General features: G+C 40.6%; 1 protein-coding gene across 2 annotated transcripts in view; it reads left to right on the top strand.

Annotated features, from left to right (window-relative positions):
- Positions 1-23,313, top strand: part of Oxsr1 (oxidative stress responsive kinase 1) — an 86,641-nt gene that overhangs the window by 6,052 nt on the left and 57,276 nt on the right. Inside the window, exons 2-3 of one of the 2 annotated variants that reach the window (XM_028767372.1) lie at positions 12,520-12,632; positions 18,373-18,481. In XM_028767372.1, the coding sequence (XP_028623205.1) occupies positions 12,520-12,632; positions 18,373-18,481 (222 nt within the window). Of the gene's footprint in view, positions 1-12,519; positions 12,633-18,372; positions 18,482-21,659; positions 21,771-23,313 lie in introns of those variants that run through there. The other variant, XM_028767373.1, reaches the window with a different exon arrangement.

Genomic DNA, 23,313 nt, shown 5'->3' on the forward strand with positions numbered 1-23,313 from the left:
ATCTGAGTATTAGTAGTAACTGTTTACTTCAGATTAGGTTTAAAACTGGAAAACATTAGACTAGTTTTAAGACTTGATTTTGCTTTGACAGCTTTGACAAAGGCAACTCTCTAGTTTTATTTCTTACTTTCTCCTCGCCATTTTAACATTTATGTTTTTCACTAGCTACACATTTGGATCTTTAAAATTGTGGTTTCCAAATGCAGACTCTGGAGTGTCCCTTTAGATTTGAGAAAGACTTGCTGTTCTGTCTGTAGTGATATCTTCTGTTTAGTTGGGTTGGAGAGCCACGTGATGGTTTTCATTGAGGCCATCATTAGATCCTAAACGTGTTAGAGTTAGACCAGACACTGCATTTGTCGCATGTAACATAAAATAAACAGCAGTGGTTTAGTACCAAACTTTCCCATCCCTCTATAAGAAGCCTGAGCTCCAGACTTCACGTCTGAGGTTCTTGATTTTTCCCATCATCACAACCTAGCCTGTGACTCACACTTTCATAATATGTGGGATTCCTTTCACCTCTGGCTTCGCACTTACATCTAGTCCAGAAGAATGTAGCAGAAGGACGAAGCCTTGACAGATGAGTTAGCACCTTTCAAAGAGCGTTTCTTCCTGGGTGCCTTAATTGGTGACTTCTACTTTATTGGCTTGAACTGTGTAAATTGGTCATTGCAAAGGGGACTGGGGAATGAAGCTTTTCAACTGGGTGGTACATTATTCAATAAAATTGGAGAAAGCTGCGAATAAAGACAGTGTGTTGTCTTTATCAAAACTAGATGAATCGGGGCTGCAAAGATGGCTCAGTGGTTGAGAGCACTGTCTGCTATTTCAGAGATCCTGAGTTCAATTTCCAGCAACCACATGGTGGCTCCCAATCATCTATACTGGGATCTGGTGCCCTCTTCTGGCATGCAGGTGTACATGCAGTAGAGTACTAATGTATAAAATAAATAGATAAATCTTTAAAAAAACAAAAAACACCCTTCCCCCAAAATTAGATGAATCAATACCCAGAGTTTTCTTGTAAATAATTAAATGGTTAATTAAATTAAATAATTAAAATAATTAAGACATTGCAAGTAAATGAATTAACCTGGAGAATAGTGACCAGTTAATAGATGTCAATGTTAATTTCAAGAGGTAATTACCTACCAGCTAAGGGCGTAGTATTGAAACACCATGTAGTTTCAGTCTCTTAAATCCTGCTTTGCTTTGCACTAACTGGTTGACCCTACATCTTTTTAAAAATATTTATTATTTTGTGTATATGTGTTTTGTCTGTGTGTGAGTCTGTGCACCATGTGTGCCTGGTGACTGAGGATGCCATAAGAGTGTGTGAGATCCCTTGAAACTGGAGTTATGGATGGTTGTGTGCCCAGGACCTAAGGCCTAACTTTGCTTGTACTGTTTTGTTTGCATTATTTTGCGGGGCTAATGATGGCTGAGTGATGGGGTTATTGTAATGATTAGATGGGAAGCAAAAGGTATTTAAGAGGTGCTCAACATAGTAAGAGCCCAGTTATCATCAGTGCTCATGATGATGACAGTGAAGCAAGACCACGACAACCAGGCACCTCTGTGGTCTCCTAGCCAAGCAGTTTCTTTCCCTGAAGACTGGCCCACGATTTAATTAACTTGTTCAAGTCTTGTACACTTGTTATATACCCGGCACTGGTCTGGGTTCAGAGGGAAAGCAAACATAGAAATCCTTTCTCTCCTGAGGTTCATGGCCCTGCTATGATGAAGAGGGGAAAGGATTGTAGGTTGCTAGAGATAGAAGTGCGAGTGCCAATGTAAGTAGGTCAGGGAAAGCCTCACCTCCAGGAAACCTCACCTAGAAAGAAGGTGACATTTGAGGGAAGACCTGAAGGACATGAAGCAGTAATTGGTGTGTTTGTTCCAAGCAGGAACTGAGCAGGACTCTGAGAAGCTTGCCAGTGTGGTAGAGGAGGTAGGGGTGGCAAGAGCAGAGCGTGACAAGAGTGCGGTAACACACGGGTGAAGAGATTCTGAAGATAGTGTGGTAGAGATATGAGGTTGTTGTAGGAACCTATCCTTGTGTATTTGTGTATACATGTATATGACATTATACATGTATGTGGCATGCGTGTGGGAGCGGAGGTCAGCTTGTAGGTTAATTCTCTTAGTCCACTCTGATAGTTTGAGTGAGAATGGACTGCATAGGCTGATATATTTGAATACTTGGTTCCCAGTTGTAGAACTGTTGGGGAAGGATTAGGCATGGCCTTGCTGGAGGAGGGATGTCACTGGAGTGTGTTTTGAGGTTTCAAAGCCTCTTGAAATTCCCAGTTTGCTCTCTCTCTCTTCCTCTTGGCTGTGGATCGGGATGTGAGCTCCCAGCTGTTCCTTTACTCCACCATCATGGACTCTATGAAGCCTTCTTGACTGATAACATTTAGGTTTGCTGTTTCATTGTTAGCTCATTCACAGTTAGTGGAACTTGTGGGTTTAGGAAATAGGAACTAAGCTAACCCATCCCATTGTTTTTATAGTAGTCCCCTTATCAGTGCCTTTTATTTCTCAGGTTTTGGCTACCTGAAATTTTTAAATGGGAAATCCAAAGTAGCACAGTGAGATTGGCTGTACTGTTCTCACTGCGTGTCGTGGTTGTCCAGTGTGTCAGTGCTCTCTGCTGACTGCTCAGAGCCCATTGCTCACTTGCCTTCTCTGTCGGGATATTCCCCGACTAAACCATGTGGTATTGTACTCAGCTTGTGTTCAGCTAGCCTTTAGTGATGGGCCCATGCAGGACCCAGTGGTGCTGGCAGGTCTCACATACATGCTAGTTTCCCTGAGGACAGAACACAAAAGCTGCATTTGCAGCTCTAGCTTTATTATTAATGTATATGAGTACTCTATCTGTGTGTACACCTGTATGCCAGAAGAGGGCGTCAGGTCATATTATAGATGGTGTGAGCTACCATGCTGTTGCTTGGAATCTCTGCAAGAGCAGCCAGAAGTCTTAAGTACTGAGCTGTTTCTTCAACCCCACAGCTCTAGCTTTTGTTTTTATTTTTTGCACGAGCGCTTGCACACACACACATGCACACACACACACACGCACACACACACACATACACACACACAGTACAGGTTGACCTTGAGTTCAAGATTCTTCTGCTTCTAAGACTATAATTAGAGGTATAGTTTACCCACCCAGTTACAATGTGAAAGGTCTTACTTAATATTAAAAAAAAAAAAAAGTCCGAGCTGAGCATGTTGGCTCCTGCCTGTAATCATACAGTAGAGGATAGCCAGAGGCAGGAGCTCATGGTCAGCCTCTGTTACAGAGGTCAAAGCCAGCCTTGGTTGTAAGAGACTATCAGTCAAAACAGTGATGCTGCTAAACTTTATTTGTAGTTTATTTTAGTTTATTATTTATTTAACTTTATTTAGAAATAAGATTTCTAAACATCTTAATAATGTGTAGGGTTCAATATTATTCCCCGGTTGCAGGCATCCTTTGGGAGGGATGGAAGATATTCCCTGTGAGTAAGTGGCAGCTACAGGTTTCAGCTCCAGCATGGATTTTGCTTATGTAGACGTGGCATTCATTAATCTAGTTCAGGCTAGCATTTCAGGTCCCTTCTCCTTCCCCTCCCAGATAGGGTTTCTCTGTAACAGCCCTGTCAGTCCTGAAACTTGCTTTGTAGACCAGGTTGGCCTCAAACTCACAGAGAACCACCTGCCTCTCCCCTGACTAGTGCTGGGATTAAAAATATGCGTCACCACTCGCAGCTTCAGGTTTTGTTTATAGTTAGTCAGTTCAGATTATCCAGAAATAGATTTGAGAATACTGTAGAATACCACCAGAGAATACTTTGGAAACTTAACTTGATCACTAGTGGACACATAATACAGATATGAGAATACTGTAGAATACCACTAGAGAATACTTTGGAAACTTAATTTGATCACTAGTGAACACATAATATAGATGTGAGATTGTTTTAAACAGAAGCTCTGTGTAGGAGAGTCATTGGATCTTCCTTGATTTGAAAATAGTTCTCCCCACAAATAGCTTCCTTCAATTACTTGTTTCCAAGAGTCACGCAGTGGCCTCTCACTGACAGTAAGGGAGGGTTAAGTTTTCTGTGTGGGTTTGTACATAGGAGGGAGTCTAAGTCATTGTCACTTTGTCTAACCCTGTTGTACTGAAGGGCCTAGCAAAAGAAGTTCAGCCTTTTAAAAAGCAAATTGCAGAGCACTTCAGTAGTATTGGGATAGTATTGGGTTTTATTAGACAAATGGGCAGATAAAGACAACCCTAAGAGAAGGCAACAGAAAATGTATCTGATAATCATTTGTCTTAAGGTAAACACAGAAAAGCATCTATAGTTTCTGCTAAGGAAGGTATGGAAATCAGACGTGTCCTGTTGAATTCAGATAGTTGAAGATGGCTGCTGAGTCTTCTGAATTGTAAAGTAAATCTTGTTTTGTCAGGATGGGATGTCACATGGAAACTAACATTTTGAGGAGATCGGCAGACCTTGCAATTGGCAATGCCATTTTGTAATCCTATTAACAATACAGGAGGTTCGTATATACGATATATATTATATATATATATAATATATATATAATATATACTTTTTTTTAACAAAAAATTATTTTGAGGTAGGGTCATTCAATGTATCCTAGGCTGGCCTTGAACTCATGATTTTTGTCTCAGCATTTCTAGCAACTACTCTCAGTTATTGTCTGTCTGTACTGGGTATTGAACCTAGGGCCATATTTATGCCACACAGGCATTCTACATAGCTGTGTCCTGAAATTGTCCTTTCCCCAAACCCGGGATTGTACTTGCAAGGCACGTGCTTTATCTACTAGCAATTTAAGCCCCAACCTCTTTTTCTTTTTCCTTTTCTCCCCTCCCTCTTTTATATTTCCCTATAGTAATGGGTGCTGAATCTTGTTGATTTTTTTATCCTGATCCTGTACCATTTCCCTTGAGGGCCTCATAATATTCCACACGCTCTCTGTCACTGAGCTGGGAGCTGTAGTCCTGGCCCTCCTGTACTTTTGGGAAGGGTTTCCTTGGTTATTTTTGAGAGTGGTCTCATTTACCTCAAATAAATAAATGGCTTTAAATAAATAAATAAATAAATAAATAAATAAATGGCTTTGAACTCTAGGGAATCCTCCTGCCTTTGCCTCCATAGTAGGATTTACAAGTGTAAACTGTCATGTTGGGCTTGTGAAGGAATTTTTAAATTGAGAATATCCTCACTAGTTATGCTGCATAGTACATGTTAAATTTTATTAAGTATTTGAATGGATCATGAAGTGATAAAAATGATGGAAGTTAAAATCTGACAGGAAAATAAATTAGTGAGTCTGAGCCCAGATTATTATTGTTAGGATGATCTTTCTTAAGATAATCTTTCTCTTAAAAAAGGTAGTCTTTGTAATTTTTTTTTCCTCTCTCTTTTCTTGAGATAGGGTCTCAACCATGTAGCTCTGGCTGACTGGCTTCCAACTGGCTGTGTAGACCAAATTGGTCTTAAATTTAGAGACCCATCTGCCTTTGTATCTGAGTTCTGGGAGTAAAGGCTGTGCTACCTTGTCCATCTGTCATGTTCTTAAATTTGTGAGTTGACTTGTAATTCAAGAACAACAAAATTATCAAATTTCTTTTTCTACCACATTTTTCAAACCCAGAAATCTACAGTTATTTCATTTCAGTATAATAGAAATACTTTTTTTTCTTATGAATAAAAACATACATCCTGTAAGTTAAAAAAAAATGCCATACTTCCTCATTAAAATTTATAAACAACAGTTCCCAGGAGGCAGAGGCAAGTGGATCTCTGAGTTCTAGGTCAGCCTGGTCTACAGTATGAGTTCCAGGACAGCCAGGACTCACAGAGAAACCAAACCTTGTCTCGAGAAACCGAAGGACTCCAAAACCCCTATAACCTATAGGTAAAAAATTATCATCATCATCATTTTTGTTTAATTTATTTATTTGTTTTTTTGAGTCAGGTTTCTCTCTGTAGCCCTGGTTATCCTGAGACTCCGTCTGTAGACCAGGCTGTTATGGAATTCATAGAGCTCTGCCTGCTTCTGCCTGCCAAGTGCTGGGATCAGAGAGACCAAAGGCAGGCACTACTATGTCCAGCTTATCGTTTTTTAATTATTATTATTTTTTTGTGAGGCTGGCTCTCACTATGTAGCCTTAGGTAGCTTGGAGCTCCCTATGTAGACCAGGCTGGCCTGGAACCCAGAGATCTCCCTGCTCCTGCCTCCCGAGTGCTAGGGTTAAAGGCATGGGCCACCGCACAGGGCTGACTAGCTGCTCTTAATGATTGCTCATACTTACTTGTAGAAAATGTTAACTGGGTGTTCTTTTACTTAGCATCGTGCTCATACTTTTCCTGACATGTAGGGTTTTGTTTTGTTGTTGAGATGGGGTTTTACTTTGTAACGTTGGCTAAACTTGAACTCCCTGAGCCTGGGCTGGCTTGGAACTCATAGTCCTCTCTCTCATCCCGATGAATACTTGGGATTGTAGACCTGTAATGACATGATCCACTGAGATAGTTACCAACAACCATGGTGATTAAACCACTCAGAGTTTTTAGTTCATTAATGGTGCCTCTGAATAGTCTCTTGGTGATCAAGCTTGGGTAGAGCATTTTAAAAGGCAAAAACTCACAAAGAACATAATTTAAATTAAAGTAATTTAGGGTAAAAGTAACCTTGAAATGTTTATTCCTGTCAGAGCATAATAATGATTTCAGCTATAACATGACAATGTTTTTACTTATACCTTTTTTAGTTACTTTAGTGTGCCTAATTATTTTGGTTAATATATCTGGAACATGGTCAAGGACGTGGAACTCTCAAATGTATTCCAAGGCAAATGTAACTGCTGGGGGAGGTTATGGAGGGCTGAGAACTGCCTTGGCACACACACAATGTAGTGAGAGCAGGATGGTGTTACTGTAATCACTTCAGTACCACTGTACTTGCCTCATCTTAGATTGTCCTGTTCTTCTCTTGGGGCACTGCTGCCACCGCTGCCACTGCTTTTAGAGGACTGAAGAAATTGATCTGTGGTTAAGAGCATTACCTGTTCTTCTGGAGGACATGGGTTTGATTCCTAACACCCATATGTCAGTCCAAAACCATCTGTAACTCTAGTCCCAGTGCTCTGCTCTGGCGTCTGAGAGCACCAAGTACACACATGGTGCACACACATACCCGCAAGCAAAACATCCACAGACATAAGATAAATAACAAATGTAAAAAATTTCTCTTTGTGTTATGTGTGCATGTCCATGTGTAGCACACATGTGAAGGGCAGGTGTCCATGTAGGGTGACTTCTTCAGTTGTTCTGTACCCTATATTTTGAGACCCAGTCACGTACTGAACCTGGGGCTTACTGATCTGACAAGACTCGCTGGCCAGTCTGTTCGGAAGATCCTCCTGTCTCTGTTGTCCAGTGCTAGGACTACCAGCGTGTGCTCCCCTGCTCAGCTTTTACATGACTTACAGTTTCTGAACTCTGGGGATCATGCTTTGTGGCAAGCACTTTATGGATGGACCTGTCTCCTCAACCCATTTTACAGGTGGATTCTGAATCTTATTAAAGTCAAACTCTACTGAAAGTAAATGCTTGTTACAAGGGAGTCTAGGCCTAGGTAGCTTTCCCCCAGAGTAGTGGAAACACTGTGAGTTTTGTGTCCAGCAGTCTACTGAGGGCTGTTCTCATTACTATAGTTACTCTGCCATACATAAAGCATTCTCCCTCCCACTCACTTACCAACAGTTTCTTGAAGTTTCTTTATATTTGAGAGGAAGAGGAGATAATAGAGGAGGAGGGAGGAAATCTAATGATACTTTCCCTGTAGTGTTTAATGTGTTCCCTTCTGGGGCTCACTATACAAGAGAATGTTTACCGTATGATCATACTAGTGATTAAAATGCTAGGAGTGGAACCCATGTCATTTCAGTGAACTGTGTAAAGGTTGGAGAGCTGGTAGGGATAATTTGCCCTTCTGTGTTTTAGTAAAGATTCAAGTACTTTTGAACCTTAATAAACTCACCCTAGCCGAAATAATACTTGAGACACACGTGTTTGAACAGTTTAAATGACTAAAATTATGTAGTGAATAAATCAGTGAATAATAGCAACCATTAATTGAGCATTTCTCTGCCAGGTACATGGTTGTGAAGTGGAACTTTATTCTGTCCCTAGTAGTGGAGACGCAGTTTGAATTTGAGTCTGTTTAGTGGTACTGCTTGAAAATAGGTGAGTTTTGAGTCAGGCTTTGAAAGGAGGACATCATGTACATTAATCTGTAGAAAGACTGAAGGAAGTCATATGGTGTACATGAAGGTGGTGCAGAAATAAATTGCATTCAGGATATGAAAAATAAGTGAATATGTTCAGTTACCAAGTACTTAGTGCAGGATCAAGTAGATAAAGTGATTAGGAGGTTTGAGGAATGACTTGCAAATGCTTATGTCATATTTGATGGAGGATTCCACCTAGGTAAGATTTAAAAATAATCCATGTCAGTCAGGAAGGCAAGTGATGGGCCAGAGATGGGAGGAGGGAAGGATGCGCTGGCGGGTGAAATGGGGTTTGTGACCCCTGGGAAAAGACCATAGACGCAGTCCAGTTATTGCACCCTTGGCCCTGACTCTGGGATCTCCTAGGGATCTCACTGGGAGCTTCCATATGTTAGGGAGTTTGTAACTCCTGAGAAAAGACCACAGACTCAATTCAGTTATAATTAAAAGGTCTATTGATTAGCTGCTAGCAGGATGAACAGTCTCTGAGCCAAAATTGATATTACCATGAAGGAGGGTTATGGGAATGGACTATGAAAGGTGAAAATCACACAGAGACCTTCAATATATATACAAGCAAGCAAAAAATTGTTCTGTTCTGCCAAGTTAAGTGATTAAGACAACTCAATCTTTGGCAATCTGCTTAAGCAAGTTACAGAAGCAAAACCAAGCAGATAGTCATGGCTGTACATTTTTGGGTGAGGTCACTGAGTCAGGGTTACTGGGAAACATCTTCCAGGGACTGGAGTCAGAGATAAATGGCTGGTGGGTACCAAGATGGATGCCTAGCATAAAATGAAGCCTCTTTAGCCATAGCAAAGAGAATGTGAATGACATTAAATTTGTAGTCTAATTCCCACAACCTTAAAGGGCTTGATAAATGCCTTGAACCTTCTTTTTGGGAGTTGGCTGGGAAAAGAAGGGCAAAGCAACAAAAGTGTCACCGTGGCTCAGTGCGGTTGTCAGAAGCATTGTGGCATTCTCTCTTCATAATTATTGGGTTAGGAAGTATAAGTTACTTTTTTTTTTTTTTTTTTTTTTTTGAGACAGGGTCTCTCTCTATGTCATTCTGGCTATTCTGGAGCTGGCTTTGTAGAACAGGCTGGCCTCACAGAGATTCTCCTGCCTCTGCCTCCTGAGTGTTAGGATTAAAGGTGTGTGCCATTATACCTGGTTAAAAGTTACCATTTTAAAATGTACACTTGATTAAACGTTTTTGCATTTAGAGTGTTTTATAATCATCACCAAGAGAAGAATAAACCCAGCTTATGATGCAGTTGCTTCCGCTCATCCTCTCAGCTCCTGGCAGACACCGTTTTTCTCTCGATTTGCATGTTCTGAACATCTTACATAAAGGAAAGCTGCTAATTCGTGCTAATACGGGTTTTCGATGCAGGACTTCACTAAGTTAGCCTATTATTTTTTTAGGTTTACCTATGTTTTAGCATGTGTCAGTATTCATTTCTTGGCTCATGGCTATGTCATATATAGCGCTCGTGCTCTCTCTCTCTCTCTCTCACACACACACACACACACACACACACACACACACACAGTCTAGCCTTTGCTTCCATTATCTTGTCTAACAGAACTTCTGCCTTCCTCTTTCACTGCATGGATCCTTTTAAGTACATTGAGCCTCCAGATAATTCAAAATAATCTTTATCTCTAGATTCCTTCCTCCCTTCCTTCCATTCGTCCTTCCGTGTTTATTTTGGGACCAAGTCTCACGTAGTGTAGGCTGACCTGGACCTGACTGTGTAGCTTGGTCCGACCTGAGACTCTTCATCTTTTGTTGTGTGGCTTGAGTGCTCACGTTACAGCTGTGCACTTCCATGCGTAGCTTTAGAGCTTTAATTTGATAATATCTAGCAAGTATTTTTTAATATTTTTATGCATAGATGTTTTTCCCGCATGTATGTTTTTGTACAGTTGGAGGTGGCCAGAAGAGGGCTTTGAATCCATTGGAATTGGATTCTACTACTACTAAGTGGGTGCCGGGAGCTAGCTAGTTCTCTTAACTACTGAGCCATCTCTCCAGCCCTAAAACGCATAATGATGATGATGATGATGATGGTGATGGTGGTGGTGGTGATGGTGATGGTGATGGTGATGGTGGTGATGATGATGATGGTGATGGTGATGATGGTGATGATGGTGATGGTGATGATGGGTAATACGCTTGTAGATTTTGGAGACTAGAACCTTTATGTCTTGGATTGGGAATGTTTACATGGAGTATAAATTCCTTGCTGTTATTCTACTACTGCCTAAGGCTTTTTCCTCAGACTGTTTTCTTTGTTGTTCAGGTGAACTCTTGATCTTGACTCAAAGTTCACAGATTCTCTCCTCTGTGATTTGTCCATCATTGAGCTCCAGCAAATGCTTTTTCTCAGTCACTATCTGTCTCAGCTGTATAGTTCCATTTGATACTTTAACTTTTGGGTGCAGGTTTCATCTCCTTTTTCTTCACATCAAGAGAAAAGTTATCTTCAGTATGCTAAACAAACCTCTGTAGTTAAATTAGTAGTGTGGCCAATTTAGCCACTGTCACCAGTTAACCTTCAGACGAGTGTCAAGACTGAAAATAAGCAAAACGTTCTGGGACTGAGGATGGGTTGTGTTGGTAGAACTTGTGCTCCATATTCACAGGGCCCTGTTTTCAGTCTCTAGTACAACTCTCTCTAGACACATTCCTAAATTGTTACGTGTGTGTGTGTGTGTGTGTGTGTGTGTGTGTGTGTGATTGTGTACGTACAAATCACTCTTCCATAGTACCTGTGTGTCAAGGTCAGAGGACAGCTTCCAAGAGTCACTTCTCTCCATCATGTAGGTCCTATGGCTGGAACTCAGGTTTTGAAGCTTGGTAGCAAACATCTTTACCCACTGAGTTCCCCCCTACTCCCCATTTTTTCATTGAGAATTTATTTTTTATTACTGTTTTTTGAGATAGGATTTCATGTCTCATTGTCATGAAGCGCAGGCTTATCTCCAGCTTGTCATGTAGCCAAGGATGATTTTGAATTGATCCACCTGCCTGTTTCCTAAGTGCTGGGACATCCTGCATCATGTCATTGATTATATCCCGGACGTTTGGGCTATTATGTTGGCAGGTTCTTGACCTTATTTTAATCTTGTATTTTGGGAAGCAGTTACCCCATTTCAGCTTAGTGTGTACCTTTCTGTCCTGCTTTGGACACTGTAATCCTCACGGTGATTGAGTTTTTAGTGCTTTGGCAGTGTTGTTCAGGAGCACTGGCCCGTTCCATGTCTGCAGGAGCTGTCCTGGACCTAAGCTCTGCTAAAGGCTGCTTGGCCTGGCATTGCCATAGGTGTGCACAGGGCTGAATCTGCCTGCCACTATTGAAGATGTAGAGTAGGGACCATTCCATGCTGCTGCCAGGGTCATCTGGGCCAGTCCTTGTCTTGGATGAGGACTGGGCAGTATTTTGACTACTAGTTCTGTGCTGAGCTGCCCTTTCTACAGACCTGTAGCCAGAGGGCAGGCTCTTCTAGTTTGTTGTCTGTGTATCTGTCTGTTCTTTCTTGGTGGCTCTGAGGTGCCTCTGCTGTTAGCCTGGAATGTATGGGAGAGAGGAGAAGGCAGTGAACTCATGGATTTTCCCAGTCCTGTGGTCTCTAGGTCGTCTGCCTCCTTTCTATACCTTCCAAAGTCTTTTAGTGGTTATTTTTCAGTTGTTTTTATGGTATTTAGTTGTATTTATAAAAGAACAAGACGGATGGGTCTATGCTGTCATACTTCAGAACTAGAGTCCCAATGATTTTCCATTTTTTTTTTTACACTGTTCTTTACTGGCTATGGATATGAAACAGCTAAGGCCTAAATTACATTTTTCTTTCTCTTGTATGTGTGTGTATGAATGTGGGTACACAAGTACCATGGTGAGTGTGGAGGTCAGAGGACATCTTGTTGGAATTAGGTCTCTTCTTCCACCATGGGGTCCTTGGGTTTGAACTCAGACTGTCAGGCCTGGTACCATATAGAACCTTTTCCTGCTGAGCCACCTTGATGGCCCTGAGGTTCTGAAACTTGTGTTCTCCAGCTTTCCAGGATGGTTTCCTCATCCATCGTCTACTGCGACACACGGCAGGCTTATTCTTCATTGTTTAACTGTGTGGGGATTGAAAATGCCATGCTTTATGTGTGTATTTATGTATGTGTTTGCTTTCAGGGAGTGGAGCAACTGCCGTGGTCCAAGCAGCTTACTGTGCCCCCAAAAAGGAGAGAGTGGCAATCAAACGGATAAACCTGGAGAAGTGTCAGACTAGCATGGATGAGCTCCTGGTATGCATAGCTCCTACTTCCCAAATGGAGAAATATGTTCTTATAGTTCATGTTAAAAGAAGAGATAACTTGATATGTTTAATTTCTTTTGAGAAAGTGACTTATTTTCATTAATAAATGGTTATAAAATTTATAAAATCAAAGTAAGTTGAAAAAATTACAATCTTATGCTGAGGTTAATATTTAATGCATATTTTTTAGACTGAATATTTTCATTTCTTAGCATTTTTGTGATTTTGCTCTTTTTGCGTGTTTGCTCTGTACAGGGAGGGAATGGCTTGTACAACTGTCTGTTTGCTCATGAAGGCTTAGTAAATATGTGTGTAGTATCCACTGAATGTGCATAGTTTATTGAGCATATGTCCTAGTATTGTATGATTGACGTTTGTTCTTGTTTATGCATATGGTGATTACTTAGTTCTCGTTTTAAGTATTACTTAAAAGTGATACTGTGGATTTTTGATTCCTGGGTAAAGAATCTTTTAAAAGATACTGGCCTTACAGAAACGCAGTATCAGTGTGTGCTCTGTACACTGATGGAAGATGAGGAGAAAAGCAGGGATCCTTTACCTCTACTTACTTTAAAAGCTTGTTTTTTGTTTTTGATTTGAGACAGGGCCTCATTACATATCTCAGGCTACTCTGGAACTCTCAGGCTGAGATCATAGCTCAGGCAGGCCTCAGACTCTCAGACTCACAGAGATCCACCAGCTTCTGCCACCTGAGTGCTAAGATTAAAGGCATGTGCCACCATGCTGATTTAATTTTTTTTTATTTTTTAGACTTTACTTTGGTGTGTGTGTGTGCATGCACACACATGGACATGTTTGTGGGTCTGCAAGTGCATAGGTAGGCCAGAGATCAATTGTTGGATGTCTTCCTCAATTGCTTTCCACCCTATTGTTTGAGGAGAGCCTAGAACTTGCTAGTTGACTTGACTGGCTGACAGTCAAGCCCCAGAGTCTTCCCAGTGCTGGGATTAAAGCGTGTGCTTTGTGTGCTTTATATGGGTTCTGGGAATTGAACCTAGGTAGGAAAAATGCTGATAAAAAGATATTCTCTGTCCCCCATTCCAAAAAAAAAAAAAAAAAAAGCAACCTCAAAGGGATTGTTTTGTATTTCTGTTGAGTTTTTGTTTAGCAGTACAGTTTAAGAATGTAGCCTTGAGTAGGCCATATAGTGGGTTTCAGGACAGCCAGGGCTATGTAGAGAAACTTTGTCTCAAAATAATACATGGTAAGTGCTTAGCAAGGGAAATTAGCTTTAAAAATCATATTTTGAGACAAGGTCTCTTTATTATACTGACTGTCCTGGAATTTGATATGTAAACCAAGCCTGGCCTTGGATTTAGAGATCTGCTTTTGCCTCCTAAGTACTGGGATCAAGGGTGTGTGCTACCATGCTTGGCTCAGGTGTGGGAGTACATACTATGATCCCATACTCAGGAGATAAAAGCAGGTGGATCTCACCGGGTTCCCAGCCAGCCTGGTCTACAGTTAGACCCCATCTTTAAAAAATGAGAGGAAGGAAGGAAAGGAGAAAAAGAAGGAAAAGGAAGGAAGGAAGGAAGGCAGGCAGGCAGGCATTAATTAGTTGACTGTGAAACACTGAAGAAGCAGTCTTGTCAGCAAGGTTAGACTTCATAGATGCTAAGGAGGTTGTTGGAAATTTAAGTGAGGATGATACACACTTGCTCAGAGTGTAGCCTTCCACGTAAAGCTGCAGCTTGTCGTCAGGCCTTCACACTGCTTATCACTGCTGTCCAATCCTTTTTCTCACCATCCCCCTCGGCCAGCTACCAAGTCTGTTCTTTACACTTCCTCTTTACCTTTTGGCTCCTCCCTATCATCGGTATTGCCTTTTTAACTTTTTGAAACTGGAAATTGAACTTTGGCCTGATGTGTGCTAAGCAAGTGTTCTATCACTGTGCTGCCGGTTTTTAAGCCTTTAAAGACAGTTCTCAGCTTGAAGATTTGTAAGAGCCCTGCTGCTCTCTCAGCTTTCTCTAATATGAATGTAACTGTAGGGCTGTACCTAAGAATTAGCTAGCTGTTGTTTTTCCAGTATCTCATATTCGTATGGAGAGTAGTTGCCTCTAGTCTTCATTTATTTCCTAAATTGTAGCCAGAGTGATTTGTGAAAATATATATAGTTAGACCTTTGGTGTCTTGCCCTAGCTGTTAGGATAAAGGCTAAATTTTTAACATACTCAAAAGGTTCTTTATGATCTGGCTCCAGGTCAGTAGACAGTCAAGAGGTTTTTCACTGTCAGTGCAGTAGGACTTCAGAGAGCTTGCTGGTTGTGCCTCCTAGTTTTTGTGTCTCTCTAGTGGACTCTTGATTTTTATCAAGCGATTTTTCTGTTGTCATAGTGTTGTTTAACTTCTTTACCAGGCTGTCAGTTTTGTGAGGGTTTGTGGTGGTCAGCAATTGGGCCTGACATAGTTGGTACAGTAGACACTTAATAAATACACGTATGACCTGCTCAATCAAACGTCTTAGTTAAACAGCTGTACTGAATATGACCTGCTCAATCAAATGTCTTTGTAGTGGTCATTGTGCTGACGTTTGCTTCTATGCTTTTCAGCCAGGGATTCACCAAGTAGCCCTGGCTGGCCTGGACTTCTCTCTGTATAGACTAAATTGGCCTTGAACTCAACAGCTCTGTGTTTCCCTTCCAACTGCTTCGATTAGAGGCATGTGCCATCATACTTGGCCTGATACCAATTTAAAAAAAAAAGATTTAGTATTTTAAAAATTATGTGTATGTTTGTGTTTCTGTGTGGCAGTGGGTATGTGAACACACATGTGGATGTCTGCAGAGGTCAGAGATGCCAGATCCTTTTGAGTGGGAGTTAATGTCAGTTGTGAGCTGCCCAGTATGCGTACTGGGAACAGAACTCAGGTCCTCTGCAAGAGCAGTCAGTATACATTCTTAACTGCTGCCATCTCTCCAGCCCTCATGCTACCAACTTTTACATGAATCTGGGTGCTATTTTCCTCTTGAACTTGTGGAACCTTAAGACCCTTTGCTGACTTGAATCGGAGGTAGACTTACAGATCATCTGCTCCAGCTGTTGGGGTCTTGGTGCTTGTAGCCAGATATAAAAGACAGAAGAATGTTAGGCTAAGAAAAGGGAGAAGTGGGGCTTCCCTGGGTATGGATGGAGATTTTCTAGGGAGGTTATTTTCTGTTCCATTTTATGGTTCTTTCCCAGTGGTTGTCTCAGCCTTGGGTTGGGGTGACATTTGACATTTGCATGGGATTATGCTGAAGTTAGAGGTTATCTTGGCAGTGTTTTGGTGGCCACCTGAGATCCAACCAGCTTTGACTAGAACAACTTCTGCCATGCTGGTGTCCTGTCCTCAGAAATAGTGTTTGGAAAGGCCAGCAAGGCAGTACATGATTAAGGCAGTGTAACAGTTGTGCCTTAAATCTATCTTTGTCATACTTAAATATTACTGTGGGGTTGGGGAATGTGGCTCAATTCCTAAATACTGAGGTGGGAGGTCACTTGCTTTCCATTCCATACTGCTCCGTTTCCTCACAGTCTGAGGGCTAAACTGAGCGCCTTGCTCTTCCCAAAGGATTCTTCCATCACCCTTGCCTGTTTTGGCTGTTTTCTCCTGTTGATTCTTGTAATGTTTAATATGATTCCTAATTTGCATGTACATGCTGATCTATCTGGTCCTTTTTACATGCACATATCTTACCTAGCTTACCTGAAGCCCTGTTTAACTGTGTAAAAAGGCAAGTGCTTCCTTCTTTCCTTCTTTTCTTTTCCTATTTACAGAGTTTTAGAAGTTAAGAAGCCTTGCAAAAGCCTCTTCTGTTGTCTTTAGGGCTTGCAAAATATGTACAAGGTCTTGCTACAAATAAATTTGCATTTAAGTAGAAAAGATAAAAGAATAGCATCTACTGAGCACTTCATTTGTTATTTTTAAAGAATGAAAAAAACTTTCTATCCCAAGAATATAAGGCATGTACATGAATAAATGGAAAGCTATATAAAGCTTATCACTCAACAAATTTTTTTTATTCAACAAATATTTCTTAGAGGTGTACATGTATGTCAGGCACAGTGGTAAATGCAGAGACTATCCTTAGTTTTTGTTGAGCTTACAGTTCTGTGGGGAGGTGTGCGAAGAAATTAAGACAGTGAGTGTAGGAGACAGAGATGACTCAGTGGTTCTGAGCATTTGCTGTCCTCCCTCACAACCGCCTGTGACTTTCACAGCTCCAAGTGATCCGTTGCCCTCTTCTGACTGTGATGGGTACATGGATGCACACATGCATACACATACCTCAAATAAGAATAATTTAAACCTATTCAGGCAAAAATACTCAGACTCATAAAATAAAGTAAATACAAATAAAAATAAATACAAATCTCTATGGAGCTGAATCTGTCCTTATTTCTCTTGCCTTCCCCTCACATGGGCCATCACGTGTGGGACTCTCATTCTTGCCTTCCTGTAGCCCTCAGCCTGGCAGAACCTGACAACTAGGCACATACTGTACTATGTAGTACTTATGTGCTGTGATGGGAGAAGGTGCCAGGAAGGGGCTTTGAGTTATGGGCTCTGGGACTTCCAGTCCGTGGCCTCTCTCATCCAGAAAAAATAAAGATAAAGTTGTTACAGTTCCTTTTTAATACTACTACTGATAATAATAATAGAAGCTGCAGCGTCACTTGAGGAACCTTGATGCCCTGGAACAATGGTGAAAGTACATCCACTGAAACCAGATTGCTAAGTGAAGATGCTGCAGGAATATATGACAGAGAGGGGACAGGAGGTTTGAGGTCCAGAGACAGGAGCCGTAAGTCTGTGTGTCTACATCATAGGGGTGGGGTCAGAGGGGCTGGGTAGGAACAGAGGGCTGGTTTCTCTCAGCATTCTTTAAAACATTTCTGATCCTTTGTTCATTTACATTTTATAACCTGAGATAGAATTAGGCTTTGGCACAGGGTTCACTACTATGGTTTTAGTTTGTAACTTTGTCCATTTCAGTATATTTCTCTTTGGTGTAAAATTGTTAAGTCTTCTCACAAAAATTAGGTGACCTGATATTTTTAAAAACAAAACAACCCCCACAAACAGACAAAAATCCCCTTCCTTCTGTTTTTTAGTAATTATTCTCTGCAGGCTTGATCGTCTAAGATGATTATTATTCAGGGATGCCTTGTGTGATAAGCAGTGTGTGTCTGTAGTTTCAGAGATTCTCACTGCAGTGTGTACAAGGAGTAGAGTCAGAAGTGATGGACGGAAACCTCGACATTTTCTGGTTTAGCCCTTTTGAGGGGTGGGTGGGGGTTTTGAGACAGAGCTTCTCTGTGTAGCAGTGGTGGTCCTGAAACTCACTCTGTAGGCCAGACTGGCCTCATACTCAGAGATCTGCCTGTCTCTGCCTATCCTAGTGCTGAAATTAAAGGCATACATCACAGCCACATGCCCTGGTTTAGCCTTTTGAGATAGGATCTGGCCTCTGTGCATCTTGGTTAGACTGTCTGCTAACTCTCTGTCTTCTTCCATCCTCTCAAGTGCCAGGATTAGAGATGTATGCAGCTTGTCCTGACTCCTGGTTTCAGTTTATCCATTCATGAAGCAGTTAGTTCCTTGGAAATCCCAGAAAATATTGTAACATAGTTCTGGGGCAGCCAGATCTAGATTTGCTTATTTATAGGGATTGCTTTAAGTTGGAATTTAGTCAATAATCATGTATTTTTTTTCTTTGTAGAAAGAAATTCAAGCCATGAGTCAATGCCATCATCCTAATATTGTGTCTTACTACACGTCTTTTGTGGTAAAAGATGAGCTGTGGCTAGTCATGAAGCTGCTAAGTGGAGGTGAGTAGACTGCAGTAGGATGCTACGGTTTGTTAAGTTAAAAATGGAATGTTTTCCAGCACTCAGGAAGCAAGGCAGGCAGATCTTTGTGAGTTCAAGGCCAGCCTGATCTACATATCAAGTTTCAGTCAACCAGAGTTACATACACAGTGTGATCCAGTCTAAATAAATAGATAAATAAAAAGTTTTCTCATCCTGGTAGGGTTTTGTGGACATTTTGCATTTGAGGAGATACTGAGAATATAGTTTCAATAAAACAAGTGGTAGTGTGTAGCTGTGATAGGTTAACACTTTCCATTTGGCTGTTTTGCCTCTGACATGTCTTGAGTATGGTTTTCTCCTCCTCCCTTTCAGGACATAAACTGATTGAAAGATTTTGTCCATTTATGTTGATTTATTTGATTCTTCTGTTTTGATGTCACCCATAGTCTATATGTCTATTTCTAGCATACTAAGCATTAGATTGAAAGTTTAGCTTGATCAAATTCAAACTGAGTATTTTTAGGTCTGGAGTGTTGACCATTTCACAATGGATCACGTCAGGAAGTGTTTTCTGTCTAAGTGGGTCTTTAATAGTAAAGTTTACTTTGTTTGCTTAAGGTTGTAGCATCTCAAGCCTCTCTATGAAAACTATTTTCCTTATAGCTATCAGGTAATCTGAGATGAAACTTTGGCACTATATCCCTATAGGACTTAAATTTTATTATTTTAGCATTTAGTCCTTGTTTAAATCAGGTAATTCATTAGAAGTTATTTTTATTACTGCATTGTTTATTTTGTAAATATAAGCTGATTTTTTAAAATTTTTATTTGTTTGTTTTTGTTTTTTTTGAGACAGGGTTTCTCTGTGTAGCCCTGGCTGTCCTGGAACTCACTCTGTAGACCAGGCTGACCTCGAACTCAGAAATCCCCCTGCCTCTGCCTCCCAAGTGCTGGGATTAAAGGCATGCACCACCACTGCCTGGCAAGCTGATTTTTTTTAAGAGTATGTGTGTGCGTGTGCGTGTGTGTGTGTGTGTACACCAGCTATCTTCATGTACACCAGAAGAGGCCCATCAAATCCCATTAAAGATGGTTGTGGGCCACCACGTGGTTTCTGGGAATTGAACTCAGGACCTCTGGAAGAGCAGCCAGTGCTCTTAACTGCTGAGCCATCTCCAGTCCTCCTGTTTTTTTTATTTTTATTTTTTTTAAAAGAGGAACCTTGCCTTATTAACTGGGGCTCTTTAATCTCTACTGTAGTTCCCATTAAAAAGTTAGAATAGAAAGATTGAGGGCAGGCAAGACGGCTTAGCTGGTGAAACAGTTGCTGTGTAAGCCTAGTGCCTTCTTGGGTCTCTGGGACCTGTGTAAAGGCTGGATGAGAGCGCAGCTCTGAAAGGGTGTCCTCTGACCACATGTGCTCTGGAGCATACATGCCTGTCCTCAGGAGCAAAGAAACCTTCAAATATATTTTAAGAATTGATTGCTGGCCTAGAGAGAGATGGCTTAGTAGTTAAGAAAACTCGTTGTTGGAGAAGACTGATTTCTGTTTTCAGCACATAATGGTAGCTAGTGTACAACCACCCATAACTCCAGTTCCTGGAGATCCAATGCTTTCTGACCTCCAGGGATACCAGGCATGGATGTAGTCCATATTGATACACTCACACATAAAACTAATCTGAAATAACTTGAAAACAATTGCTTGTTGAGCTGGGTGTGGTGGCTCATGCCTGTCATATGAGCATGTGAGCATAAGAGGCTACAGTAGGAAGATTTCAATTTTGGGCAAGCTTAGAATATAGCTGGTTTCTTGCTGTTTAACTCCAGCACACACACACACACACACACACACACACACACACACACACACACTCTCACTCTCTCTCTCTCTCTCTCTCTCTCTCTCTCTCCTTCCCTTCCCCTCTCTCTGTGTTCCTGTGTGTTTGAGTGTATATGTGCACACACATGTTTATATTTTTGTGTGTTCGTATTCATATGTGTGCAGTAGGTAAGAGGACAGCTTTAATTTTTTATTTTTTAGATTGCCCTGGTCTTTGCCAAGTAGTCTAAGCTGGCTGGCCAGCAAACCACAGGAGTCTTAAAATCCCTACCCAATAACCTACTGCACTCGTAATGCCTACCCAGGGTTGGGATTACAAGTGTGGTCACCACATCCAGTCTTTTCTTTCAAGTGGATTCTGGGAATTGAACTTAGGTCCTGGTGCTTGCATTTTTTTTTTTTAAACCTGCTGAGCTGTCTTCCCAGCCATATTCAGAATTTCTCAGGTTCACATTTGTATCCCTTTTCTCCCCAGATCTATAGTCAGCCAATATTCTAAGAAGTGTTGACATTTCTGCTGAAGACTGGCAGTACACAGCATAACTTAAATACTTGGAGTGTCCAGTGCTGTGGCCTCAGTGCTTTTAGAGCTTGGAAATACTGTATGTTATAAATAAATCACAGTTTCACATTAATAGTTTCTATTGGATATAATATAAATTTATAAAACTTTTAGTATTATACTTGAATCTGTTTTCTCTTGCACAGAAAATCTTGATTCCTCCAGTATTAGAATAATCATGTATTTTTTCTTGTAGAGTATATGTAATATACACAAATATGTGTATATTTAGCATGCATAGATTGAACATTTTTTGTGGTTATCTGAAGACACACGCTACATATAGTGATATATCTATTTTCCCCTGTTGGTAAGACTTGGGTTTGAATGTGCAGCATGGTTGGTAGGACTTGTGAGTGACAGGGCCTCAGCCTTCCCATCTTTGTGTTGCTTAGTTTCTGTGTGCCTGTCTGATTTTGTAAGAGAATGTGTCTAGTTGTAGAAGCAGGAATCCACATTTACTTAGCTTGCAGTTTGGTATGATATTTTACTTCATACTTCCTCAGAGAAACATAGGCTTTAGAATAAAATATACCCTTCTCTTTAGAAAGTGTCTCTCACTGGAGACACTCAGGTCTGAACTTTTTTACTTTTTGTTGAATGAGCATGCCTTCCTGTGTTCCTGGGTGTTGAGAAGGGTGACCAGAGATCATAGAAGACCTACCCCTGTGCTTTCATGTGTGTGGTGCAGCTTAGTTGTTCTAGGGGCCTGTCCTTGCTGTTTGATGCTTTCGGCGTAGCCAGAATCACCTTTTTGTTTTAATCCCATTAGTGACACATTGGAGAACCTGGATTGCTTTGTTAAAGGCCCGTTTCATAAGATGGTTGCTAACACCAACCACCTTTCAAGATGGTGGTCAAGCATGGTTCTTTTCAATATGGACAGATTATGGGAACATTAGGTAATATTGTATCTTTTGTTATTGATCGCCTATAGCATAATCGTCTTTATTTGTGATTTATAAATATATGTAATATAGTTTTTCATGTTTTGAAAAAAGTTTCATGATAAATGGGAGCGTCTGTTTAATTCTCCTCATGCCTGTGTGCTCACCCGTCTTTTCTAACTTTCTGCGCGTTAACTGCCTTACTAAAGAGATCTGTTCCTCTCTGTGATCCTGATCACAGGCAGGTTCCCTGTGAGAAGGATAAAGTATTTTTTAACTTGCTCGTTGTCTCTCGTGGTCTTAGGTATCCTGGGTCAGTGTCTGATTTTTCCAACCCAGCACTAGGATACTTTAAAGTATGCCCTAGTCATATGTCTTTATATAATTACATATATTTTTATAAGTCAACATTGTCTTAATATATATTTAAATATTAAGCAATAGTTAGAAAACAAAAACTAGAACTACATTTACCATGTTCATACATATCCACATACATACACATATACATGCATATATTTTTTATTTACATTAAGGAATTTTATTCTGATATTTCCAGCAATAAGAAAAATTCTATATGTTTAATGTAAATTAATTTTTTATTCTTTTCAAACTTTTTTTGTTTTTGTTTTTTGTTCTTTGAGACAGGGTTTCTCTGTGTAACCCTGGCTGTCCTGGAACTCACTCTGTAGACCAGGCTGGCCTCAAACTCAGAAATCCGCCTGCCTCTGCCTCCCAAGTGCTGGGATTAAAGGCGTGCGCCACCACTGCCTGGCTTTATTTATTTATTTATTTATTTATTTAGAGATAGAGTCTCTATGTAGTGTTGGCATTTATTAATATTCTTACAGATCTTAGAACTATTTTCTGTCCAAATACCTGTTTCTGCAATTTGTTAGCACCACACTACAGTATAAGATCTCCAAAAATCCAGGTAGTTGGGGGTATCAAATTGTCCTCTGACCCCAGTCCACTTGCATGTACCATGATCATACATGTACACAGAAATAAACAAAGTGAATCCAAGTGCCTAAGAAGAATTTGGAGAGGAAGGAAAACAAGTACCTACAATCATTAAAGGATTATGTATAGAATTGCAAACAATTAATTTAGATGCATTTTTCTGGATAGTAAGGTATTTGTTGTTTAGAACCATCTTTATCTTTGTCATAGTCTTAGAGTTGAAAATATGGGTAATCCCTTTTCCTAAGCAGGACCCAGTAAAACATCAGACTAATAGTGATGTGCTTTGCATGTTTAATCAGTAACTGTGAGTTTTTAGTATTTTGACACCTATTGGCTTATAATGGAATACTGAGCTAAACAAATTTTGGGCCATCTCAAAGTTCAATGGCTCAGAAACATCTTAGGAGTGGTAGTAGTTATTATGGGTTGAGGACATAGTTCAGTGGTAGAATGATTGTCTAGCATGGGCAATGCCATGGCTTCAGTCTCTAACCCTGGAAGAAGGAGAAGGAGAAGGAGAAGGAGAAGGAGAAGGAGGAGAAGGAAGGAGGAGAAGGAAGGAGGAGAAGGAAGGAGGAGAAGGAAGGAGGAG

The sequence above is a fragment of the Grammomys surdaster genome, unplaced genomic scaffold, assembly GCF_004785775.1.
Source record: "Grammomys surdaster isolate TR1022 unplaced genomic scaffold, NIH_TR_1.0 172, whole genome shotgun sequence".
In the NCBI taxonomy this organism is placed as follows: Eukaryota; Metazoa; Chordata; class Mammalia; order Rodentia; family Muridae; genus Grammomys; species Grammomys surdaster.